Consider the following 24,306-nt stretch of genomic DNA (forward strand, 5'->3'; position numbering starts at 1 on the left):
TAAATTCACTAAAACTGCTTCATGAAGGACTTCTGTCAAGAATTCTTTCAAGTTTTTATTACTGTTTTAAAATATATATCCTATCCGGCTACCAAAAAAATCATCTACGCATCTTTGACTAATCCAGCCTGACTCTTCCCTATTAGTTCAAATTGGTGTTATTAGTTCAAGTGGTTTTTTATCAAACTTCTCACCCTGAAAGGTAGAGAAATTGATAGCCAGCAGTAACTGCAGTGTCTATAGATATAAAAATTAAATCTAAACAGCACACACAGCCCAGACTCCTTTTTGGTCATCATCTGAGGGGACTGTCTATGATCTGGGATAAAAACTGTAAGTACACTTCATTCAATCACTCATTGCACTAACATTTATGGACTTCCCACCATGCCCCAGATCTTGGATCGAATTTTTTTTTGCACATCCTCAGCAGTTTATCAGCTTTCAAATGTAACTCAGGTCTTGAAACCAATTCTGAATTATGACTGAATGACCGAGGAAGATACCGGTAGAATTTGCTTCTCATAAGCACATAATTTTGTGCTCTAGGAATGACCCATCCATCATAGAAGAGCCTTGGTACCACACAGGTGCCTGGCTCTCAGAACAGATTCTCTTCCCTCTCAGTAGGGATGTCACACAGCAGCAAGCTGCCTTCTTACCTGTATGGTGGTGTTGCCTCCTTCCAGGAGGGCGATGGCCAAGAGAATGCTTTCATGAAACACTCGGTCACTGGATGCGTTCATGATGAGATCAATGACCAGATTGGAGGCACCCTCCTTGTCGAGGTGGCACTGAACCTCAGCCAGGCTCATCTCACCCCTGCTCGTGGAACTGGACCCAGAGCCTCCCCCTAGGAGGATGGAACATTGCTCCTATTAACCACAATCAGAGCATGTATTGCATACTTACTATGTACCAACATTTAATGCACTGAACGGTTTAACAATATTAGCTCCTTCTAATTAGTATTAGAAGGTCCTTCTTAAGGACCCCACAAGGAAGATACTAATTATTAGCACAGAGATGAAGTCACTTGTCTTTGAGGAGGACACCCAGCTTGTAAGAGAGATGGTATTTCAATGCAGGTAGGTAAGATGAGGATTGATGTATTTCCAGCAAAAGACCCATAGCCATTCAGCCAAGACTCTCCCTGACATTAAAATACAATGACTTGGTGAAGAATTATTAAAAAAAACTTTTGAGTTCAAGAAACAAACCCAACTTATACATGTCTTATAACACTCCTAAAAAAATATAGCCTATAACAATCACTTTAGCCCTGTTTCTAAGAAACCCACTCTTGCCCCAAAATCAACCTTTCATATAATTTATCTGTTCATTCATTCATTCAATAAATACTTACTCAGTGCTTGGCACGGAGCCAAGAACTGGGGCTGGAGAGTGAAAACAGATGATATTCCCAACCCCACTGAGCTTGAGATGACATGAATAAAGCTAAGCAGACAGGGCCTATGTTGTTTAGTGGAATGGATTCCAACTGTGTTTAGAAAGTGCCTACATAAGAACTTGCCTTGCATTACTATTGGCAACAACTGAAACATTAATTTACACGGGGACATGGACCAATCGATTTCAGAGAGAAGAAAATCATCTGCCAGTCCTTCTCCACAGACCTCAATTCAAACGCCACCTCCTTTGCACTGCTTGTCTTGACTACCTAGATCCATTATATCCATAGAGCAGAGTAGAAATTGGGTTGTGTCTCTTGCCTCTTATAGCTTTTTAAAGCAGAAATAGTCTCTGATGCATTTCTAAAACACTCTCATAAGGCCTCCCCAGGTCTCCACATACTTTGTGGAATGACCCCACTACAGAAGGTAAAGAGAAATAGTTTTGAGATATTATGTGAGGAACTTCTTGAGAAAGAGAAATCTTTTGAGAATTCAACTTGCAGATGAAATGCTAAGGTCCTGTTCCTGGGGTACTCCGAGACCTATCTTCACCATAGCTGTACAGCCCCATGAAGTGAGGTGTGCTCCAAGTTTTCGTTTGGTGAAAAACTCAAATCCCCTCCCAGAAACGGCTAGGATAACTGCATTAATCACCGAGTATTCTGGTTCTACCTACAGCATGCCCCCCAAACCTACATGCATAACAGTCATCATTATAGACAAGGAATCAGTCAGCTCACATCTGTGCTTCCAGCGAGCATTGAACTCCTGCCTCCACCCCCCCACCGGCTTAAAACCAAAACCAACACCCACAGTTGAGTTCAGCGTTCTTCCAACTTTTGCCTGTAACTGTGTTTACAATGTTTTGCAAACTCTTTGAGGATTTTTTTTAAAGCAATTCTATTGGGACTTTTCTTTCTTTCTTTCCTTTTTTTTTTTTTTTTTTTTTTAAGATAAACTCCCTTAAGATTTTGGGAGGAACACAGCATAGGCATTAGAATTAGACATACTGAGGTTCAAATTATAGAACAGTCACTAACAAGGTTCCATTTTCTTTCTCTTAAAAAGGGCTAACAAGAGTGCCTGCTATAAAATGGGGTACTTGGAGCAGCAAACAAGAAGGCCAGATGCTTGGGAGAGCCCTTGGCACTCGGTAGGTATATAATTATTATTATATACCTTTTAATATTATAAAAAAAAAAAAAAGTGAGGAGCTTTCACCATCCTCACTGCTAACACCATTGTTATTTAATGGGAAGAATGAATCCTCCTGAGCACAAGAAAATGGGCAGTAAAATCAAGTTCCTTGAGTCGCTCAAAAATCATCCAGAGGGTTGCTGTACTAGAAAGGGGGGCAAAAAGACTTAGCCAATATCTAACTGCAGGGAAATATTTTTAGATATCACTTTGATGGTAGACCAAAGACAAAACAAGTTGCTAGAAAACACACTTGCCACCCAAATTCATCTGTTAGTTTCAACCTGTTAAGAAGAAACATACAGCTCTCATGTGGCACACTCAATTCACACGTGCAGCTAATTAGCACACCACACAGCCTACCTCCTCCCCCAGGCTTGCTGGGTCCTCCTGGTGACAGCGGGCCATTGCCAAAGCTGGTGAGGCTTTCTCTTCTTCCTGAAGGTCTGATGTTTCCATAGTAACGGTTGACCAAAATTTGCCTGAGCGCCTCACCCTTAATTCAAACAGGATAATGAAATCAGGTTCTGAATTTAATGCATAACTGAGCTACTAATACTCAAAAAACATGGGGGTACTCAGTTATAATTGGCTCAGTTTCACTCAGTGAAAAAATAAATTATTAATAAAAGCACTTGGAAACCCTGAAGTTAACTTCTTCAATATTTTCTCAGGAAAGCATATCATTTAAAAAAAAAGCAGCAATCTAGAATATTAAATATCTGAAGTTTCTCTCTCTCAGTGATAAACACAGAACATTAATTTTGAAGGGCAACTAACAATAACAAAAACAAAAAAGTCCCTTTGGGTTAAGCCAATAAAACTCAGACAAAATGAGAATTTTACAGGTCACCTTTCACACAGCAATATGAAAATGTTACCTCAGACATAGGGCTTATTCCCAGTATTGTAAGAAAATAATAAAATATAAAAGTAATACTGCATGATTTAATGAGCTGAAAGTAAGCCTTTCTTATAGAAATAGTCAATGGGTCGAGTGGTGAAGAAAAAATAATGCTACAGGAAATAAAGTAGGGGCAGATATCAGACATGCCAATCAAAAAATAAGCACCATGAATGAAATGAGTTTGACATTTGCTTTGAAATAATAAGGGAGGCCAATCGGTACGGATACAGATGAGATGAGAGGGACCACGAGTCGATAGTCGCTGAAGCCGAGTTAGGAATGTGCATTCTCGGGTTCTCCAAACTCTTCTGGTTCCTCTCATATATATTTGAATATTTCCATAATACTGTGTTTTAAAAAATATAACTATCAAAGGAACCTTGGACAGGAGACAGAGCAACTCTCTCCCACAACTCCAACCAACCAAATAAATAAATAAATAAACCCGTGATTTGTTCCCTAACACTAGGGGATATTAGCAAAGCAGCCCGAAACAGCACGGAGCAGCAGGATTCACTCTCAGCTCTATTCTACATTCAGTCCTGCTAAATGATTCCCAGGCCGCCTCCTGGTCTGGAAGTTTCTGAAAGTCAGAGGCTGTATGGTTCTCCCCCAGACTCTTCCCCAGGGACAAAGTAGTAAGCCATGGAGTTCCTCTGACACCTCACCAGGAGAGGTGAGTGAGACGTCTAGCAGACAGAAGGGTGCTGAGATATAGCGGGTGTCTAAAATAGAGGCTCAAGAGTTCTTCTGAAGAGCCCTGCAATGGGAACACGAGTCAGTAGAATTTAAAGTGATTTGTGAATAAGCTCCAAGAATAGGTCTGGAGACTTCAAGTGGGGTGTCTGAAAAATAAGACGGGAGGAAGCAGATGGGAGAGCAGGAAGGGCCCTGAGAGGGGCAGAGAGGCTGGGGTGCCAGGGGCACGTGGGACCAGGGAACAAAGGAGAAAGGTAGAAAACTCCTTAGTTCAGTGTCAAAATCACATAAGGTCCCAGGGCTACGCTGCCAAGTTCTTCTTCTTTCTTAATTCAGGCTGCTGGTCAAAGACTCCAGGGACAAGTTGGGATGGGGATAAATAGGAGTTCAGGAAATAGGAAAATCTCTGTTTTCTTCTCTCCTTTCTACCCACATATGGGTCTCTCACTGTAGTTCAGCAAAGGAGGGTGCATCTATTAGCTCGTGAGACTTGTCACCCACCTTGGCTGCCTGTAAATACAAAATTCTGAGAGTGCTTCCAATAGGGAAGCTATTTATGAGGTTTTCACGTACTTTTTAAATAGATTGCATTTGGTACAATATTCTTTAATGGCTCAGAAAACCACACTTTGGTATAAAGATATAGCTTTGCTGGTGTTTACGTCTCCAGCACCAATACAAACACACAGATGCTCTCCAACGCAGTCGCTGAGAGCACGGGGATTTGAAAGGCTGACTTCATAAAAGGAGAGAAATATAAATTTCAAAGGATCATTCATGGAAGCCAACCCAGAAAGAAAAGGGGCAAAGAAAAGGTTACCTCCATGCTGAATGTAACTGGAGATTAAATTTGATTTCCTTTTTTTCACCATAATGATGTACAGTTTGATTTTCTTTCAATAACATACAGTCTTTGAATTCCCATGATAGGAAATGGTTGGCAGCAAACCATCTAATTCTCTAACTGGGTCCCTCTGGGCATCACAGGAACCTTGTCTGAGAGGTAGATGGCTGGGCTGAGACCTACGAGCTGCAACCACTAAAGACAGCCAATGTCACCATCCTGGCTAGCATCTGGAAGATGGTAGGAATGAACGGTCAAATCAAAGGCAGGGTGACCATGACCGACCAACCAACAAACACACATCGCAAAGGAAGTGTCAGCTATCGACTTTACAGTCAATTCCAGTTCAGGCAGGAGCAACTCAGATTTTCCACTCTTGAGCTTGAGGGCAATGGTCAGTTTGCAATCAAGCGAGCGGGAGGTAAAGAAAGGAACACATGCCATCTGGGAACACGTGGACTCCAGGAACAGGAACTTCACATTTATGCAGCCTGGATGCCAACTGAAGTTACAAAGGGATCTCACATTACCATTTTGTCTCTCCTTCCACAGAAAAACCCTAGCGGTTACCATAGCAACTGATGCATCAAATGGTACATTTTTCCCCCATAAGAGAATATCATGAAATGTGCTAATTATGGAAAAACACACACACATACATTCTACCCTACAAACTTTTTTTTTTTTTCCTTCTTAATTATAAGACTTTTGGCACATATTCACCTCACCTTCTCTCCACACACACAAAAAAGTTTAAGCTGCAAGGGGGAAAAACCATAGAGCATGTGGGACTTGCCTTTTTTTTTTTTTTTTTAAACAAGTTGAGATTTATTCCTTTTCTGAAAGAATAAAGACTGATACTTTTAGGTAAAAAGGGAAAAAGAAAATGGACAACATTATAAAAAGTTATGCAAATCCTCAGTGTAAAAACTTAGGTTCGAGAAAAATTCTGTTTTTTGAGCCAGTGGTTTAATTTAGGAAAAATTAAAATCCGCAGACAAAAGCCTTCCTAATCATCATGATATAAATTACTCAAGAGCACAAAACTTCTCGCACTGTACTAAGATCAGAAACCTGATTGAAGAAAAGAAAAAAAAAAAGACTCTGCAAATAATGTCATTTCTGCAATTTTAACATTTGGCCAGGCAACCCTTTAAAAAATAATAATAATTTTTTTCCAGAAGTTTACACCTATAGTATGCAAACAGATATCAGATGTTTTTCTCTGGTAAGAAATCCCACACACACATTATAATCTAAGACTGAGAAAAAAGGCAAAGGCCAAGAGTTTCTTTTGTAGTAAGTGTCATCTTAGAACAGTGAAAATGGTGGCTCAGTGATGGGGAGTAATGAAATCAGGCTTCTACCTTGAAGTTTGGTTCAAACAAGTTTCATTTCTATCAGTTCAACAAAGTGGCTAATGATAGACAGGGACAGAGTGAAGTGCCAAACAAGGCACTAAGGAGTTAATATTGCCACATACAAACAGGAGAGAAAAAGTGACCTTTTTGTCTTCCTAGGTTCCAGCCACTTGAAAACCATGTGCTGCAGGAAAGATCAGCCTCTCACATGAGTGGTGAGCCTTTCACACCTTAGTCAGCACTAAGGTGGCGCCTCAGTTTAAAAATACCTTCCTTTTGCTACTATTATCTACCAAATCAATTGAAGCGTGTCAGTCTGCAAGGTAACAATACAATAGTTAATATTCCTTATCATAATCCAGCCACCGTGCTAAGTGCTTCACACGCACAGCTCAGTAGGGCAGTCCTAAGGGGCGGAGACCATTAGTATCCCCGTTTTACAGCAGAAGAAAATGAGGAACAGGGTGGGTCAATCACTTGCTTTAAATCACACACGGCTAGGACTTGGCACAGGAAGGCTTGAACCTCTTTCTAATTCCAAAGCTTACATCCTTGGATAGCATTCATTACTCTGACTCCTGAGAACTTGGGGCATGAGGGATGGCTCTGGGTCTTTACCAGCTACTTCTAAGGCCCATGGTAATTGTTAAAGGACAGGCACGTATGGAAAACACAGGAATGCACAGGGGCTCTTGGTTGACTAACTGCCAGAGATCCAGGATGCTGGAGGGAAAGGCTAAATGCCAGCTCCACAGGAACTCCTCTTTGGTCACAGCCTGAGAAATTACAATCACAAAAGAAAGCAAAGAATTTGGGATGTGGTGGGACTGGGCAGGGGCTGGGACCTATGAGCAGAACAAAGGTGCATGGGCCACCCCATTTACCTCAGGCATAAATCCTCCAGGACACTGATGACCATAATTCCAAGGCAGTCTTTGTTATACCCCATCTTCCTGTGTCTTAGTTTCCTAATGTGAAATGGGGATGAAGACTGTGTCACTGAGTCAACGTCCAGCATTAACAAAAATTAAATTGATGAGTTAACATATGTAAAAGTCTTAGCACGGTCACTGGCATATGATAAGTACTCAGAAATCCAGGATATCTGGTTTATCTTCCAAAAATGAGTAACATGAATTGGTCAGCATGCTAATGATGTAGATAAGCCTTGTAAAAAATGGTTTAGCAATGCATAACGAGCACCTAAAGAAAGTATCTATGCTTTGGCCTAAGAATGCCCCTTCTAGAAATCTACCCAGAGATGTACACGTTTCTTCATTTCCTCATCAGAGGAAAATATTACAAACCACTTGTTCATTTGTGGAACTTCAGAGAGCTATTAACTTTCAGACTTTCAAAGAAAAGCATCACAGACAATATTAAATGACAACAGCAAGGTACGGAAGTCGTAAACTTAGAATATCCCAAGGACAAAGAAAATGTTCATTGGCACATGATGCACACCTGCGTAAAAAAAGTGGGCAGAGGAAATGTTATATCATTAGCTGCTTTTATAGCAAGTAATACAATTATGAACTTTTTATAAAATTTCTTTTGCTTATTATAAATTAATTGTAATGATAATCAATGACTTACAGAAAAAAAAAATTTTTTTAAGACTTCACCTAATTAGAGAGCCACTACAGAAAAAGAAGAGAGGTCACGAAAAGCTTACTGGTCATCATTTGGACACTGGCAGGGTCTGTGGCCCAAGTAGGTAGATAATAGGTGGACTCACCAGTTAGCCTCACTGATACAAATGGCTGTGATTGGTCCTGGGCCAATTAATGCTTTAACACGATCAACACCAACATAAGCTGTCTTTGTATTACAGTGCATGGCTGAGGGAGGCATTATGGTCATTAGCTCCCAGAGTCCAAGACTACGTACCCTTTTATGGTCTTCCAGTTGCCTCAGGGGGGGGCTCGGCTCAAGCTCCTGCTAAGCACGCAGAAATTCCATTTTAAGTACAACACGAGGCAGACACACCATCTTCAGCATCAGTCACAAATGAAATACACCAAGAGCTCATACTGAGCTAAGAGTTACACAAAAGGATTGGAGGCCTTTTAAAACGTTTCCCCAGGAACCTACGAATGCTCAATTACTTTGAATACTGCTTAACAGCTGTCCTGTCCCCAACCCTAATGCACTATGTAAATGAGCAGGTTTCTGACTTTTTGGCCGTATGCTATATTATGTATTTTTACAGGACCCCAGAAGGGGTTATAAGGCAAGACACCAACAGGGCAAGTCCTCACGGTTCATACATGCATAACTGCACAGCACATGCATCAGAACATCAATGCATTGACACTTCTGAGCAGACACACATATATGGCCCCTCAGCTCTCCCCAACCCACTGGTTCACAGCATTCTAATCAAAGCTGTGAACAGTGAGGAGCTCTGATCAGCATATTAGACACTGATCATCGTAAAGCAGCTGCAATGCAACTCGGCAATTTGATAATGTTTGTTTTATTTTTAAGATCTTCATTAGACTTTTCTCAGATGAGATACACTTCATTCATGCTTTTACCCTCCCGTGATTTTAGTAGAGCTTCTGAAAGTAAATTTTGACACTTAGAAATAGGTCTCTCCAAAAAGCTTCTCTATGATTTTAGAAGCCTTAATTAATTCCAGTCCTTCATTTAACGAGTTTAGTTGCAACAGGAAGAACAGAAAGAATGCAATGTGAAACCATGACTTTATTAGTAGCTTTCACCAAAACCATGCGTTAATATCCAGGACTTCAAATTTGTATCACCTCTGCACAGAACACAGAGTCTATTCTGTAGAACAAGAGAAAGGTCTTGACATTCTGGAGTTGCTCAAATGAGTATTTTACAACTGAGACAGTTTTGTGTGAAAGCCTTTACTCAGAGAACCCCATCTCCTCACGGGAGGCATGCTCTGGTTTAGCCCCAGTAACTCTGAACTTACTTTCTACATTGAGAGCCTCCTCAATTACGGAAACCATCAGTTCCCAGCCTGGCTAGAAGACTTCCCCCTGCACCTACCACCACGACAGAAATTTCACCACAACAGCTCAGACACTCAACCAAGACAACTGAGAATCACCCATATTTGCTGTCACTGCAAATATAGGTGAGCGACACACACCTCTGTGGAGTTCTCCGAATCTGGAGCTTGTGGGAGCTAGTTGGGAGTAAAACAAAGCATGTTAGTTATGGCACTTGAATCTTGGGGGCCACAAAGAAATCCAGAGACCAACATCAAGGACAAGACACAGAAGGCAAGATCAAAGATGAGGTGACATGGCTATACTGGGTCTTGAGCAACAGAGCTGAGGAGATACTTTCTCTTTTAAACTGCATTCAATGTGGTCATGATGGAAGAAACCAACTGGCCTGAGATAGGGAAACATATTTAAAATAGGGAAAGAAATAGAAGACTACTAGTGACCAAGAAGGAAATAGATCTTAAAAAAAAAAAAAAAAAAAAAAAGACACCAAAGAAAGAACCAGTGCACACCTGTGCTTTGTTTGTCCACCGAGAGAGAAAAAGCCATCACAGTGCATACCCAAGGGGGGGGAGGGAGAGGGAGTGGGTAATGGTAACAGGGCTCTCAGGGGCACTCCCCTTCCCAGAGCCCCAAAGCCTGTGAAAGACAGCTCCACGAATCTGTCCTCCACCAGGGCACGTGCTTGGAGCAGGAAACTGACTGATGTCAGAGGTAACCAGCAGACCCTACCCACATCTCCCTGGACCAAAGTCACGCACCAGGTACGGCTGGCTAGTTCAAGGTACAGTCTGCGACTATGGAATGAGGCCAAGGTTCACGCTTCAAGTGAGTGACCTTGCTGAGGCCAGAGTGTGGCTGTCGGCTGGTGAGCCAGAACAGGTGTTGAAAGCACAGAAGGACTGACGCTGTGAGATCTGGTAGTGTTTCAACCCAGCCCAGTGCTACCGCTTTGGTGGTTTGATCCCCAAGATGGAAAAAAAAAATGTTCTCCATAGAAGATTGTCGTTATGTAATTTCACGGTTTCTGTCTTGTTTTCTATTTCTGAACAGGTAAAATGAAGAAAAGATATAGGAGATCTCTTTAAGTACAAAGATTAAAGTCATTCTCCAAGGACAGTGGGGCATACGTGGAGGGCTGCTCACTCAATTAGGGACAGAAGACTTTTCAGACATGAGTACAACTCCACTGGCCTCAGGGAAAAAAATGATCTCCAGAGTCTTGAGCTTCATGTTGGGGTGGGGAGACACAGAGTGGCAGGAAGGACGGACACATGGCAAGGAAAATAAAAACAGAAATCAGTTATAGGTCTTTGCAAGATATAAATAATATCACAACCCAAGACTCTGTTCTTTAAATTCTGTATGCTCTAGGCTAAAGAACTGAAACTGTACAAACGTATTTGCTATCTCCCTCAGTGCAGAAGGGACAAGGAGAAAAAGCAGAACTAAAGCAATGACCCACGTATTTTAGAGCAGCCAGATACCAATGGAAAAACAGGTTACCTTCTACTATTTGCACTGGCTACATTCCCACTAACATATCCTTTTATACGGATCCCACAGGATTAGGACAAAAAGATTAGAGGCACCGGTTTATGGCAGGAACCCACAGAGCTACCCTATCCTACTCCTTTGCCAATCAAAAGTTAAAGGAAGGGCGCCTGGGTGGCTCAGTGGGTTAAGCCGCTGCCTTCGGCTCAGGTCATGATCTCAGAATCCTGGGATCGAGTCCCGCATCGGGCTCTCTGCTCAGCAGGGGGCCTGCTTCCCTTCCCCTCTCTCTGCCTGCCTCTCTGCCTCCTTGTGATCTCTCTCTGTCAAATAAATAAATAAAATCTTTAAAAAACAAAAAAAGTTAAAGGAAATCAAGAAGATTGAATTGCAAGTGGTGGCGTTTGGTTTTGTTTTTAAAATTTTCTTGTTTGAGGTCCCTTTGACTGAAGAAGTATGGTGAATACTTCTAGAATGCCCATAGGTAGTGTATGGCTATTTCTTAATCACTCAGACATCAGTGATTTCTGATATGTTTTATGATTGTATACTCACTCTGCTGCTTCCCTAAACTACTGTCATGCTTGTTTTAAAATTAATTTCCAAAATAATAACTAAATTAAAATGATCTTTTTTTTCCTTGAACATTTCATGAAGCCTTTTAAGAAAACAGAGGATGGTCTGCAGCCTCAGGATTCACTAAAGAGTGGATAGAAAGACTATCCATTCCTAAAAGAGAACAGAAAACCCAAGGGTGCTACACAGGGTCATGGGTCCATAAGCGCAACCAGGCGTTGGTTCTGTGTGAACCTGACCCAGGCACTGAACCTCTCTGGGCTTCCACGTTCTGACCTGGAGTTCAAGGAAACTGGAGCAGCTATTCTTTAGGACTTCTTCCAGTTAAAACATTAAACAATACTTGGTATATTTTCAGTAAACTTCATTTCATAATATCTAAAGGCAAGTTCCCTACATATAACACAACGTGCTAGGACATAAAATGATTTCAGGCATAGCAAAGCCCAAACCATATCTGGCACATGATTTGGCAAGAAAACAAAACAAAAACCAAAAACAACAAAAGCCAAGCGCCTTTACCAGTACTTTCTTCTAAGAGGATTTCAGCTCTATTTCCTTGAGGATGAGGTTATTTAATGGCAGTAAGTTTTGAAAAACAGAAGCATATTTATAATAAGCTATATTGTTCGAATAAGATAAAAGCTACAGTGGTGCCTGGGTGGCTCAGTGGGTTAAAGCCTCTGCCTTAGGCTCAGGTCATGATCTCAGGGTTCTGGGATCGAGCCCCACATCGGGCTCTCTGCTCAGCAGGGAGCCTGCTTCCCCCAACCCCTGCCTGCCTCCCTGCCCACTTATGATCTCTGTCAAATAAATAAATAAAATCTTAAAAAAAAAAAGCTACATAAATACAAAATATAAGGCCCAAACCAAAACATAATGTTTAATAATGAAGTGATTTTTCACAGCACATTTTTAATATTGATTTTTTTCATGAAAGGGCATCCTTAATGAGTACACATTAAAGAGGTATATGTTTTGAGAAAATGGTCATGTCTGAATTTGGACAAGTCTTCCTGACCTTAGTCCCAGGCGTTGACACCTCCAATCAAGGCAGAGCCTCCCAAACCAGCAGGTGATGAACAGTGGTCTGATGTCGCCTGGTTTTGAACTTGGAAATCCACTAATGCACCCTATTGCCTCTCTGTATTTCTTTACTGATCTTATGTGTCAATTGAAATCTTTTGTACACCTCGTCTAGTCAATTGACTAGCTTTTAAGTAGGAATTCAAAATGAATCTCAAGTCACTAAATCCCAAGCAGCCTTCTTGGCTGAGATCACAAATCAAGTCCCCGGAACCACGGTACTTGAGTAGTATCAAATATGTGCTTGTGAGACACGGACATGCTTGCTTACAACATGTAACATACCTAACATTTTATCTTAGGATAGAATTCTACTATAAATGAAGGATATCATACCTTCTCATCTTTAAAAAAAAAAGCCCCTGGTCTTCCTAGAGTTACTATTTAGTGTATGTATGTACAACAGTACCTGTTCACATGCATACATACGTTTCACGTATGCCTCCAAAAGGATAGTGCAGACCACAGCCTTATAAAAAAAATAAAATAAAAAAACAAGACCTTTTGTTTTCCTCTGCCAATTACATAAATCTTTCCATTAACCATGGGATTCTAGAATTTTCCTCTGAAAGATAAGGTCTTCTTCTATGGACCATCCTCAGCAGAAGCTGAATATAGTTCAAGAAACGACAAAATACTATGACTCTCCTATTCAGCACATCAAAGGGAAAGTATGAACTCCAGCACCCGTGAATTGGCCTCCAGTTCCTCTTCACCCACTCAAAACCTCAGAGGAGGGAAACCAACCAACTAGCCAACAGCAGACAGGCTTGCAAATATGTTTGCTGGGACCCATTCTTCCTGAGCCTTTGCAACCCACCTTGAGAGACCAGAAAGCTTTAAAGAAAACTGAGCTAAAATATGTGATCTAGCATTTTAGTAGAACAATTTTAAACCTTCACATCTGCTAACACAATGCCCTTTATTAATGGCATTTGTTTTTAGGAACCAAGTAAGAAGTAAAAATTTAGCCCCGATGATGCAGTTTCACCTTTACAGAACACGTTCATCGGAACTCAAGAGCAGAATTCATTTTTTAAAAACACATTCTGACTTGACTAAATTATACAATTTCAGTCACCGCGGAATAATCTCAGCATCAAAACACAGACACAGACCCACAAACGCACACACCCCCCAACCGACCTCCCCATCCCTCAAAATCTTCCTGCAACAGCTTCTCTGTGCTCGGAGTTGAGCTCGCTTGCTGTATGGTTGCCGGTGTCTAACAGTAAACAGCCCTGCTGCATTTATTGGCAATTACTGCTGAAGGTCACACATCAGCAGTGAGCCTAAATTCCAGGAAAAAAAGCAGCTCTTATGTAACTGCCGCCTGAATGTTGGCAGGTACCCAAACCCAGCAGTTCACAGCAATGTAAAAAAGTAGGACACCTCCAGCCCGGGGTTCGATGTCATAAGCACGCCCCCTGAAGGTGAAACTGAATAATTCTTGTGTTTCTCTTTTCTCCCCCTCCTGAATTTTACGGAGTTCTCCTTGGGTGGCATCCTTGGGTTGCAGAAGAAGCTCAAGGTGGGATGAGTTGAGGGCTCCCTTGAAGCAGGAGGCAGTCGCCCTTAAACCAGTGGGAATGCCACTCTAGCTTTTCTGTTGCGGTGCAGGAAGGTTGCTAGCTGACACCAGTGGCGCTGGAGATTTCATGGTTCCAAGTGACAGTGATGAAATGGGGATCCCATCTCAAATAGGAAGAAATGCTGCTTGCCCCACTAAGCTACAGCACACACTTTCCCAACACAGCACGCTCCCTGCCACAGACACGTATGTGAAAATGAGGCGGATTACAGTTCTGTACTGGATTGAAATCAACGGTTTGGTTCGCACAGCACTTTACAGTTCAGAAAGGTGATTAACAGCACTTGACAGTTTAGAAAGCTGCTGGTGCTGCCCACCTGTTCTCACCTGACCTCCTAAGCTCTTAGGTGACCTCCTTACTCAGGTAGAAGTTCCCAAATTATGGGTTCTCATAACCCAACCCCAGGTACTTCTCCACTCTGGCAATTCTCATGACAGCTGTCACTGAACAGTTATTTGTACTACTGGCCATCTCCACCACACAACTGTGGACTTCAGAAGAGCAGACACTGCCTATTTGGGGGCATCACCATAGTCCTTCCCCCTCACACCATGCCTGGAATGTAACAAGTTTTCAAATATTAGTCATATAACAGAGTATCTTTAATATCAACTGATATCCATGTAAAGCCAAGAATGGGTAGGCAATGGGAACTTTTGGGGGGTGATGGAAACGTATCCTATCTTGATTTCTGTGTATACGTATGTAACAATTCATCAAGCTATAAATCTTAAGAGTGAGCTGAAGGGACACCAACCCAAGTATGGTAGTTTCCTTATCCCCTCCACTCAATCTGTACCCCATCAACCAACACCCCAAGTAAAAGAGAAAATTAAGGGGGTAGGATAGACACTGTGCCTCTTTATTTGCCAAAAGAAGGAAAGAAAGAAAGAAGGAAGGAAGAAAGGGAGAAAGAAGAAAAAGAGAGAAATAAACCAGACCTCCTCTTCCTGGTTTCAAATGAATTTTTGTTCTAAAAGACAGCTGGAGGGCTCCATACCATTCCCTTTCCTTACGGGGACTCCGTGACTCTCTCTCCTTTCACCCTGATTTCTCAGGGCACTGACAGAGACACAGAGGGGCTCTGCTTTTTCACAAGTCATTCACAGCACGTCTCCTTCCTTGAGATGTCCGAAGGGCCTCTACCACCAAAAGGGAGAGGCCCTCCCCCAATCAGGGATTCAGAGGATCAGCATATACGCCCTACACTATTTAAGGGGCAATTCCCCACCATGTTTAGAATTCCACATTAGTTTGCAAGTTAGGTGTGAGGCCTTGGCTGTATCATGGGCCAGCATGAACTCTCATTAAGCTTCTGCTGAACCCCAGCTGTGGGCTGCAGGTCTCCACCAGCACACATGGACAAAAGGCTTGGTAGAGGAGAAACCACAGGAGCTGTGGCAGTTTCCAGAACAGCCATTGATGAAAAAGGCCAATCAGCCATCTCTGCTTCGGGGACCAGATCCGAGAGCCTGAGGGACTGGGGACAGAGTGCTGGTGTCCTAGGGCTCTGACAGTTGCCAGGGGTAACAACGGAGAGAGGACCCGCAGTTGCTTCCTCAGGGAATTTTCAAAGAATCCAAGTGGCTGCCAGAACATTCTTCTTTTATAAACAGACAGTATTCTATTTCCTAGAGTATAATTATAAACACACCTGCTCCAACTGTGGAATCTTTCCATAAGCAAGCAATAAACTCCCAGCCAGGAGACCCAAGTTCTATCTTGAGCAAGCAAACACATCAACTGATTACTATGGTGCAAAACAGTATATTAATAACATTGCGGACTCTGATTAGGGAAGGTGCTCCTTTCCTGACTTCATCTGTACTTAAGCAAATAGAAACACAACTTCAGTATTTCAGAGGATAAGTTCGAATCAGGGAGGCATATACAACTCCAGGTAGAAATAAAAGGAATGAGAGATGCCAACATGCAAATTCAGCATGAGGTATTTTTCTGGCACAGAAATAACCAGGAAGAGAAAGAACGAGCCAGGAAATGCCAAAAATCACTAGTTAGAGCCATTCATTAAGCCTTTACTGTAACACCTTTTCTCACCTTCTCTGCATCCCAGAGGACATGGCCTCCTCCCCGTCCAAGTTTGGTTACTCTAAGGAAAAGTCCGTGCTTCCAGAGTTTATTGTGGTAGAAAAGCAAGCACACCAGGACAGGAGTGGAGCCGGCAGTGTGTTAGCTTTAATTTAGCCACCATCCGGCTGTGCAAGCTAAGTCCAGTCACTTAACCACTCTGAGCTCCATTCCTGAGGAAACTGAACCAAATTCAGAACCACTTGCTTTCAGTTTTCAGTCTGTGATTCAAACTCTCCTTAAGTAAATCTGAACCATCTTTAATAAGTCTGAAAGGATGGTGGAGGGTATTAGAATAGACAAATGTATTCGTTCTGGCAGCTCTATCTCACCCAAAGTGAGGTATGAATTGGTCTATCAAAGGAAGTAACAGATGTCTAAAGAGGTAGAGCAGGAAAGGGATTTTTTTAAAGTCCAATAAAAAATGTTTTCCCAGGGTGCTCAATTTCCCTCATTTGTATACTTTAATTGTATAACATGCATTGACACCTAAACATATGGCAGGGAATGATGAAAAATATTCACCAAACCAGCAGTATTTCAGAGGCCCCCAAATCCCAAATAAAATGACTTCACTTATTGATCCCCAGGGTAACTGTGGTTAGTAAAACCAATTAGATACATAAGCAGAGAATCCACGAGACAACATTTCAATTTCCTGACCTCTAGGTAGTTTTCCTGGATGAAAAGCCACAGATCCAGTATATTCTTAATCCCATTGTAAACCTGCGGCTAGACAGTCTCAATGAGCACTTTGGAATTCACAGTGCACTTAGACAAAATTGTATATGATCCCTCATACTCAATACCTTCCAACATGTGGACCAAGAGAACAGTGTTTTGGTTTTTTACCACTTTCAAACTATATAAATGTGGTTATTTCTTTTTGCATTGATGCTCTGCATCCAGAAAGAACAGCTCTTTTTTTTAAGTATGAACACTGAGTTGCAGAGAGAGGTTAATGACAAGCATCAACAACAAATTTAGTTGAGATTCCAAACAGTGAATGATTGAAATCTTATCACAGTTTAGAAAATCTTTATCTAGATTCTGATGGGATCTCCAAGGACAAATGGCAAACAAACTCGTGGGAAATGCTCAGACAAGACACAAAGGACTGAACTCAGGCCCAGAAGACACACTACACAAAGTCAGATACTAGATGCTGCGGAGACTGGGGGACAGACCACAGTGTTCACTGGAAGGGTGTCATGGAAACATCACCATGGGACATTGAAAAAAAAAATGAAATTAGGACCTCAGCATTATCCAATTCATCAATGGAAATGAGCTGGAAAAGAAAAAAAGAGGGGAGAAAAAGAAGGAAATGTTAGGAAGTATCAGCAAGTGAAGTGTTAGAAACTTTGTCTTTGCGCGGAGTCTCTCACTTTGGAGTGCTGTTAGATGGGGGCCATCTGAAGGGGTGCAGGGATCTGGGGCACTGACCACCACCGCTCACAGTGACATCTGCTCTGCACTGCGCCACTCAGGATGGGGCAGGATGCTGCCACACTGTGTTCACTTGGCAGGTAGCAAACCTTCCAGGTCATTGACCCAAGGGTGCTGAGAGGTGCACATTCCCCCTCTCTTACAGATATGAAAACTTGAACTGAGCTGCGAGCAAGGGCCAATTACCCAATCAAGAACCATGTTCATTTGGAAGAGGGTGGGAAAGAGGAGAGCCAAGGATGATATAGTTGGATCAACACAGCTTAGGAGAAAATTATTTCTTTCCATTCATTTTACCATTCCATAGGGCTCTGGGGGTTTCAGAACCAGGTTCCATTTCAGCAAATAGTATGACAACATATCCTAAGAGCAGAAGCTCCAAATCCTAGAACTATTGATGACTTAAAAAAAAAAAAGCACATTTTCCCCCAAAGATGATTAGAGCCAATTCAAGTGATATTAGTAACAAGTAAATGATTAGCATCAAGTTCTAGAAAAAGAATAAAAAAAAAAACAACTGGAGCATTATTCAAAATTGTGCTTGTTTAAAAGGTGAGAGATAATCCTCAAGTTGTTTTTATCATGCTTTGTTAATAGTACATTTGCAAATTTAAGTTCCTTAATAAAAATCCTGATAGCTGGAAATGCTAACAGTTCATTCACCTAGAGAAAAGAACCATTGGTAATTAACAGGTTACTGTCAATTTGTATGAGAAAACCCTGACATTAACGTGAGGTCAGAAATTCTCTAGTAGTAAAACAGCTACTACTATTCAGAAGAAAAAATAGATTTTAAGCAAGTTCTGAGATAACCTTTTATATTAATTCTTGGCTTCTGAATTTCTTTTCAAAGCTCTCTAATAGAAAAACCTACAACAGACAACAGAGAAGCCAATATATAACATATAACATAACTATGCTCTCTTTTCAAGCCAGGTCTAAGGGCATTTAGATGTTCTTTGAGTTATATAGAGATTCAGATTCAATTTTGGAGATGTTTAGCTATGGGAAGTTATTTGTTTTTGTTTTTCAATAAAGACATGGTTTAATTTTAGATTAAAAACAGGAATGTGGGGGTGCCTGGGTGGCTCAGTGGGTTAAAGCCTCTGCCTTCAGCTCAGGTCATGATCTCAGGGTCCTGGGATCAAGTCCCGCATCGGGCTCTCTGCTAGGCGGGGAGCCTGCTTCCTCCGCTCTCTGCCTTCCTCTCTGCCCACTTCTGATCTGTCTCTGTCAAAGGAATAAATAAAATTAAAAAAAAAAAAAAAAAAACAGGAATGTGATATGATGAGCACTGGGTGTTATATTCAACTAATGAATCATTGAACATTATATCAAAAACTAATGATGTACTAGGCTAATTGAGTTTAAAATTTTTTTTTTCTTTTAAAAAGCAGAGTTTAGGGTGCCTGGGTGGCTCAGTGGGTTAAGCCGCTGCCTTCGGCTCAGGTCATGATCTCAGGGTCCTGGGATCGAGTCCCACATCGGGCTCTCTGCTCAGCAGGGAGCCTGCTTCCCTCTCTCTCTCTCTCTCTGCCTGCCTCTCCATCTATTTGTGATCTCTCTCTGTCAAATGAATAAATAAAATCTTTAAAAAAAAATAAATAAATAAAATAAAAAAAAATAAAAAAAAATAAAAAGCAGAGTTTAGTAGGCACTGCTAGAATAGCTGTAAAGTCCTGTTATCATTTTAAGGTTTATTAACCTTGAATACAAAGGACAGCAAGAGGTGAGCATCACACAAAAACATATTTCATCGTTATTTTGGTGATCATTTTTAATATTTATATTTACCACTCTAAGAGACAAATACTCATTGCTGCTCCTTTGCATTTTAGAGACATAATAAAGATGATTTTTTAAAATTCCTAAATGAGCATAATTAAATTTTTGCGATAATCTTCTTCCAGCAGCCTTGAGCTTGGCTTTCTGTATGATAGTTCTTAGAAAGGCACCTATCAGGGAGCTGACCGAGAACAGAGGACTGACCACTGGCTACTCACCAATTTGAGGCTTTCTTCTGGGACCTGACCAGAACCACAGGTTGTGGAGGACCCTGGGACAACCGTACTTTGTACAGCCAGTTGGCATCAAGTGGAGACTGTTTTCAATTAGGTGAGACATCACAACTCAGCTGATGTTTAAATTTTGCTACCCACAGTGCTGTCAGAGCCACTAGTTCATGTCATTTACATAATGATGGAACATGATCGAAACTCAAATGTTCCACTTGTGGGTGGACTTCCAAACATTCAGATGTTGTCAATCACCAATGATACAGTGGAGAAGACCCTGAAGTCAGAGTGTTCAGGTTTGAATTCCTGGCTCCTCCATTCCTGTGTGGCCTCAGGCAAGTTTCTGAACCTCTCTGAGCCTAAGTTTTCTCCCCATGTATAAAACAATAACAATACTGCTATCTCTGAGACTGACCTGATGTAAGGCAATACATATGTTTAGTACAGCGGCTGGCATATAATAAGAATTCAAAGAATGTGACTTATTTAAGACATACTTTAGGACACTAATGGGTACATAAGGCATTTTAAAAATGTAAGTCAGTGTTACAGTGATTCTGTTACATTTTAATCTGTCTAGTAATATGGGTGGCAGTAGCTTTTTTTCTTCAGGCAAGTAGATCTATGCAAGCACACTAATGTCTCAACATTTTTCAACAGGCTAATAAAGAACTATCTCAACTTTCATTTTCATCTGTGACCTTGACAATCCTAAATATTGAATGAAAACGGAGACAAATAAAGGCATCTATGTCTCTTTAAGGAGTATGGCTTAGAAGACAAGAAAACTTGGCCCAAAGGTAGGGTGGACACCACCTGAGGGGTGGGACAAAAGGGCAGTGCACTGGGATTTGGGACCCTGGCTTTCAGTCTTGATCTTGTCAGGCACTTGCCACATGACCTTGGTAAGTCTCTTCAGCTCTCCGCCATGGCCTCCTAGTGTGCAGAGGAGGAGTGGGACAAAGTGATGCCAAACCAGACTATGGCCATGAAAACTCAGGATAGGGCAGGGAGGCAGAACAATTCTGGACATCCCAGGAGGGTGTTAGTCATGGGACAAATTCCACTAAAGAGACAGCTAATAGGAAAATTGGGCCAGGAAGACGGAAATGACCTCACACTTGCCCTTGTGCCCTGAGCAACCAGTCCAAAGAACACCTCATTTATTTTATCAACCAAAGCCAACTGGTTTGCCTGAGAAAGGTTAGTTTCTTGGCTCTGGGTTCCTTCCACCCTTAAAGGAGCTGGCCCACCCCATACATCATGCATTTGTAGTCAAACAGGAAGAGCCAGCAAATCATCAAAATCATTTTCAAAAAGCCTTAATAAAACAGGACAAACTTAATACCCACTACCGGATCAGAAGAAACAGAGGTAGTTTAGCACAACCTCCCTCTCCAGCACCAACTCTTTTACATTCAATTAATGTGAATAGTTAAGTAGCATTTTCCCACAAAGCATAGGGCCAGAAGCATTCTAAGTATGTGCCATAGGTATTGAAGCTGTTGACTAACATGGGTTTCTGGAATGTCTTCCTTGGTTGCATGACCTACATTTGCCTATGGTATTTTCACTTTCGTGAAGGGGGAAGACAGCCCCAGCCAGACTGGAAAGACATGCCATCTTTCCTTTAAGCCTGTCTCTGCTTGGGTGTGGCTACTTCCTTCACCAGCTAAAGAAAAAATTGTGAGCCAGGGCCTGAGAACCTCTTCTAAACTGTGACAATTTACTCTTTCATAGTGACCTCCACCTCCTGCCCTCTTAAAGCTGTAGGCTCTACTGTTTTTCGTGAGGTTTATAACAGACAATTTTACAACATCTCAGATCCAGTATCTCCCATGGTCTGTGATATTCTCCCAGTTAGCAAACAGGCAGGGAAAACTGGTGGGGAGAAGCATATCTTCCATGTGGCTCAAAGACCCTGATGTACGTGGATGCCAAGCAACAGACCCGACTCCCAGCTTTTTTCCACTTTCCATGATATTAAAAACAGAAACAAACAAAAAAAACTTGAGAGAAATGGAAGTATAATCACAACTTGTAATGTTCGTGGGAGTAGACACCACGTTTACTATAAAAATCTCAGTCATTGAAATGAACAGATCTTCTAAAGAAGAGAAAACTGGTCTCCACCTTTTAAAATCAGGTTTCATGCCCCCAAACCTGCAAATACATTCATGGTTATGGCCCTTTTGGTGGATTTTATCTTATTATGAAGAGTGAATTTCTATAACTAGAATTATATGTTAAAAATACTCCTTAAAGGTCACTTTAAGAAAAATAAAGACCTCGGGGCGCCTGGGTGGCTCAGTGGGTTAAAGAAGGCTCTGCCTTCAATTCAGGTCATGATCCCAGGGTCCTGGGATCGAGCCCTGCATCAGGCTCTCTGCTCAGCGGGGAGCCTGCTTCCTCCTCTCTCTCTGCCTGCCTCTCTGCCTACTTGTGATCTCTGTCTGTCAAATACATAAATAAAATCTTTAAAAAAAAAAAGAAAAGAAAAGAAAAAGAAAAAGAAAGATCTTGTGAAATAAACGCTGCTTATTTGTCTGGTCCTCTCTGCTATTAGCCTTTGCCTATTCCTTGTGTGTCAGCGCAAGATCCACACAGGTATCTTTATAGGTGCTTGTATGAAAAGGACATCTCATCCTTTCTCATTTGTACAAGGGGTCTTCACTTCTACCATTTATATTTATAAACTCTTTTCTTATAGGTTATCACCTCAAAGTTCCTACTGAGTTATAGATACTTATTCCCTAATTAGTCCACATTCATTCACCCTTTAATTTACGTATTTTTAAAATTCTCAGTGACATTTCAAAGCCGTGTGATTTGGGGACAGAAAGGAATGTATACTACAAAAGGGCTTGTGTACTTTGCTGTTTTACTTTTCTTACCCAAAGATTTTCACATGTGAAATTATTCTAATATTTGCATAAGATATTGCTTAGGTCAGAAATCAAGATCCCTACAGATTCCTACGCTTGAAATGACCTGGTTGCCGCCACCCACTTTGACAAAGAAGACTGTGATTTAATTATCAAGGCTTCTTCGCAGAGATGAATCAATGAATTATTGGGTATTTTGACAAATCAATGATATCAGTGCATTTACCTGCTCAGAAAATGCTATGAAAGTAGCTAGGAGTCCATTAGTGAACACACTACCTTCAAATGAAAACTGGTGGAATTTTAAATTCAGGACCCGCAATTTTTTAAGGTGGGGAAGGGGCAGAAAGGAGGGGCAATGTGATTGTTTTTATCCCACTTGGACCAAAATCAAAAGTGTGGGGAGTGGTCTCTGCACATCCTTGCTCTCTGCCTATGCCAGGAAACTAGCACGTCCCAGGGACGGCCCGTGTCCCAGTCTGAGCTAGAAAGGGTAATATGTTTGCCTTCCCTAATTCCAGTTAGAACCGGAGGGAGTTTTTCAGTACACTGGAAGCACTGTGCAACATCTCACCAGAAAGAAGCAAGCAGGCCCACAGGTATGCATGGCTGGAACCCACCAGTCAGGAATGCGTGCCTTGATACACAAGAGGCGTTTGCACTCATGCCGGGAATTGAGACAAAATCTCTTGTTACTATTTCTCTAACATTAGGTTACGTGGCAAGCAGCCTATAAGACGTCTAAGTATATGTGATTTTTAGAAGCGAAGACATATGATTTAGCTACCTTTTATGACAGGATAATTAGCTTTAAAAAGTAATAAGTCCCCTCAGTCAGTACACCTGAACTACATCGGATTTCTAACCCATGATCCCATTTCAATTGAATAGCAAGATCTTGTCTTGACAAGAGCATAAAATGCAGTACCTTTTCTCCATAGCCTCTATCTTTGGTCATCATTTCTCGGAGGGTCTGTAGAACCTTAATGCAGAGTTTTTCCTCATTCTCCTCTAGCAACTGTTTAGTATGCTTTATCAACCTGAACGGAGGGGAAACCATGCATTAGGTCCCTGAAATGATCTTTGAATTAAACAAACAATCACTTCACAAGCAACTTATTTTAAGTAGTCAGTTAATGAACAAATATTTATCAAAGGCTCACAGGTTCGACATGTTTCGGGGCATTCACTGTAGTGAGAACTGCCAGTTGGTCTCTAAAGTGTCTCAACAGTGACACCCGCTGGTCACTAATAGCAAAAGGGCACCCTGGGCAGGAGTCTACCCCATAAGAGGGGGAGACGACGAAGAGAAATAGGACAGAGGTCCACTCAAACCTGTTAGTTTATAGAGTGTGGCTTTTTACGCACCAAGGGGTGCTGATAACATGGTTAAAATATGCCACTGGTATTAAAAAACAGCAACAACAACAAAAAGTCATGAGGATGATCGTTAAGGTGAATAAACACTGTTCATTAACCCATAGTCTTGTTCTTTGAGGGACCCAGGGTCCTTGGAGGGGCTCTGAGGCAGAGCCCACTCTCAAGTTAACCAACCCACCTTAGGATAAAAATCAAACGGAGATTTCCACTGATGGAACCTGTTGTTTCTTACAGATAATGCCTCAAGGCATAAACTAAGAAATTACAAAGATGTTGGGAAAAGACTGTGGGATCCTGGTACATCTGAGCTTTTTGAGGGCAGAAGGGTCACGAC

The 24,306-nt window shown here is 41.5% G+C and overlaps 1 protein-coding gene across 10 annotated transcripts in view; it reads right to left on the bottom strand.

The window, feature by feature from the left end:
- The window catches only part of ITPR1 (inositol 1,4,5-trisphosphate receptor type 1), a 327,977-nt gene that overhangs the window by 105,023 nt on the left and 198,648 nt on the right, over positions 1-24,306 (bottom strand). For 4 of the 10 annotated variants that reach the window (XM_082728673.1, XM_082728674.1, XM_082728668.1 and 1 more), the window contains 6 exons: positions 23,521-23,632; positions 17,502-17,534; positions 9,548-9,583; positions 8,314-8,364; positions 2,976-3,108; positions 663-853 (listed from right to left, as the gene is read on the bottom strand). In XM_082728673.1, coding sequence (XP_082584799.1) covers positions 663-853; positions 2,976-3,108; positions 8,314-8,364; positions 9,548-9,583; positions 17,502-17,534; positions 23,521-23,632 — 556 coding nt within the window. The remainder of the gene's footprint in view (positions 1-662; positions 854-2,975; positions 3,109-8,313; positions 8,365-9,547; positions 9,584-17,501; positions 17,535-23,520; positions 23,633-24,306) is intronic. The other 6 variants (XM_082728669.1, XM_082728671.1, XM_082728672.1 and 3 more) reach the window with 2 other exon arrangements.

This window comes from Mustela nivalis (assembly GCF_964662115.1).
Source record: "Mustela nivalis genome assembly, chromosome: 1".
Taxonomy (NCBI): Eukaryota; Metazoa; Chordata; class Mammalia; order Carnivora; family Mustelidae; genus Mustela; species Mustela nivalis.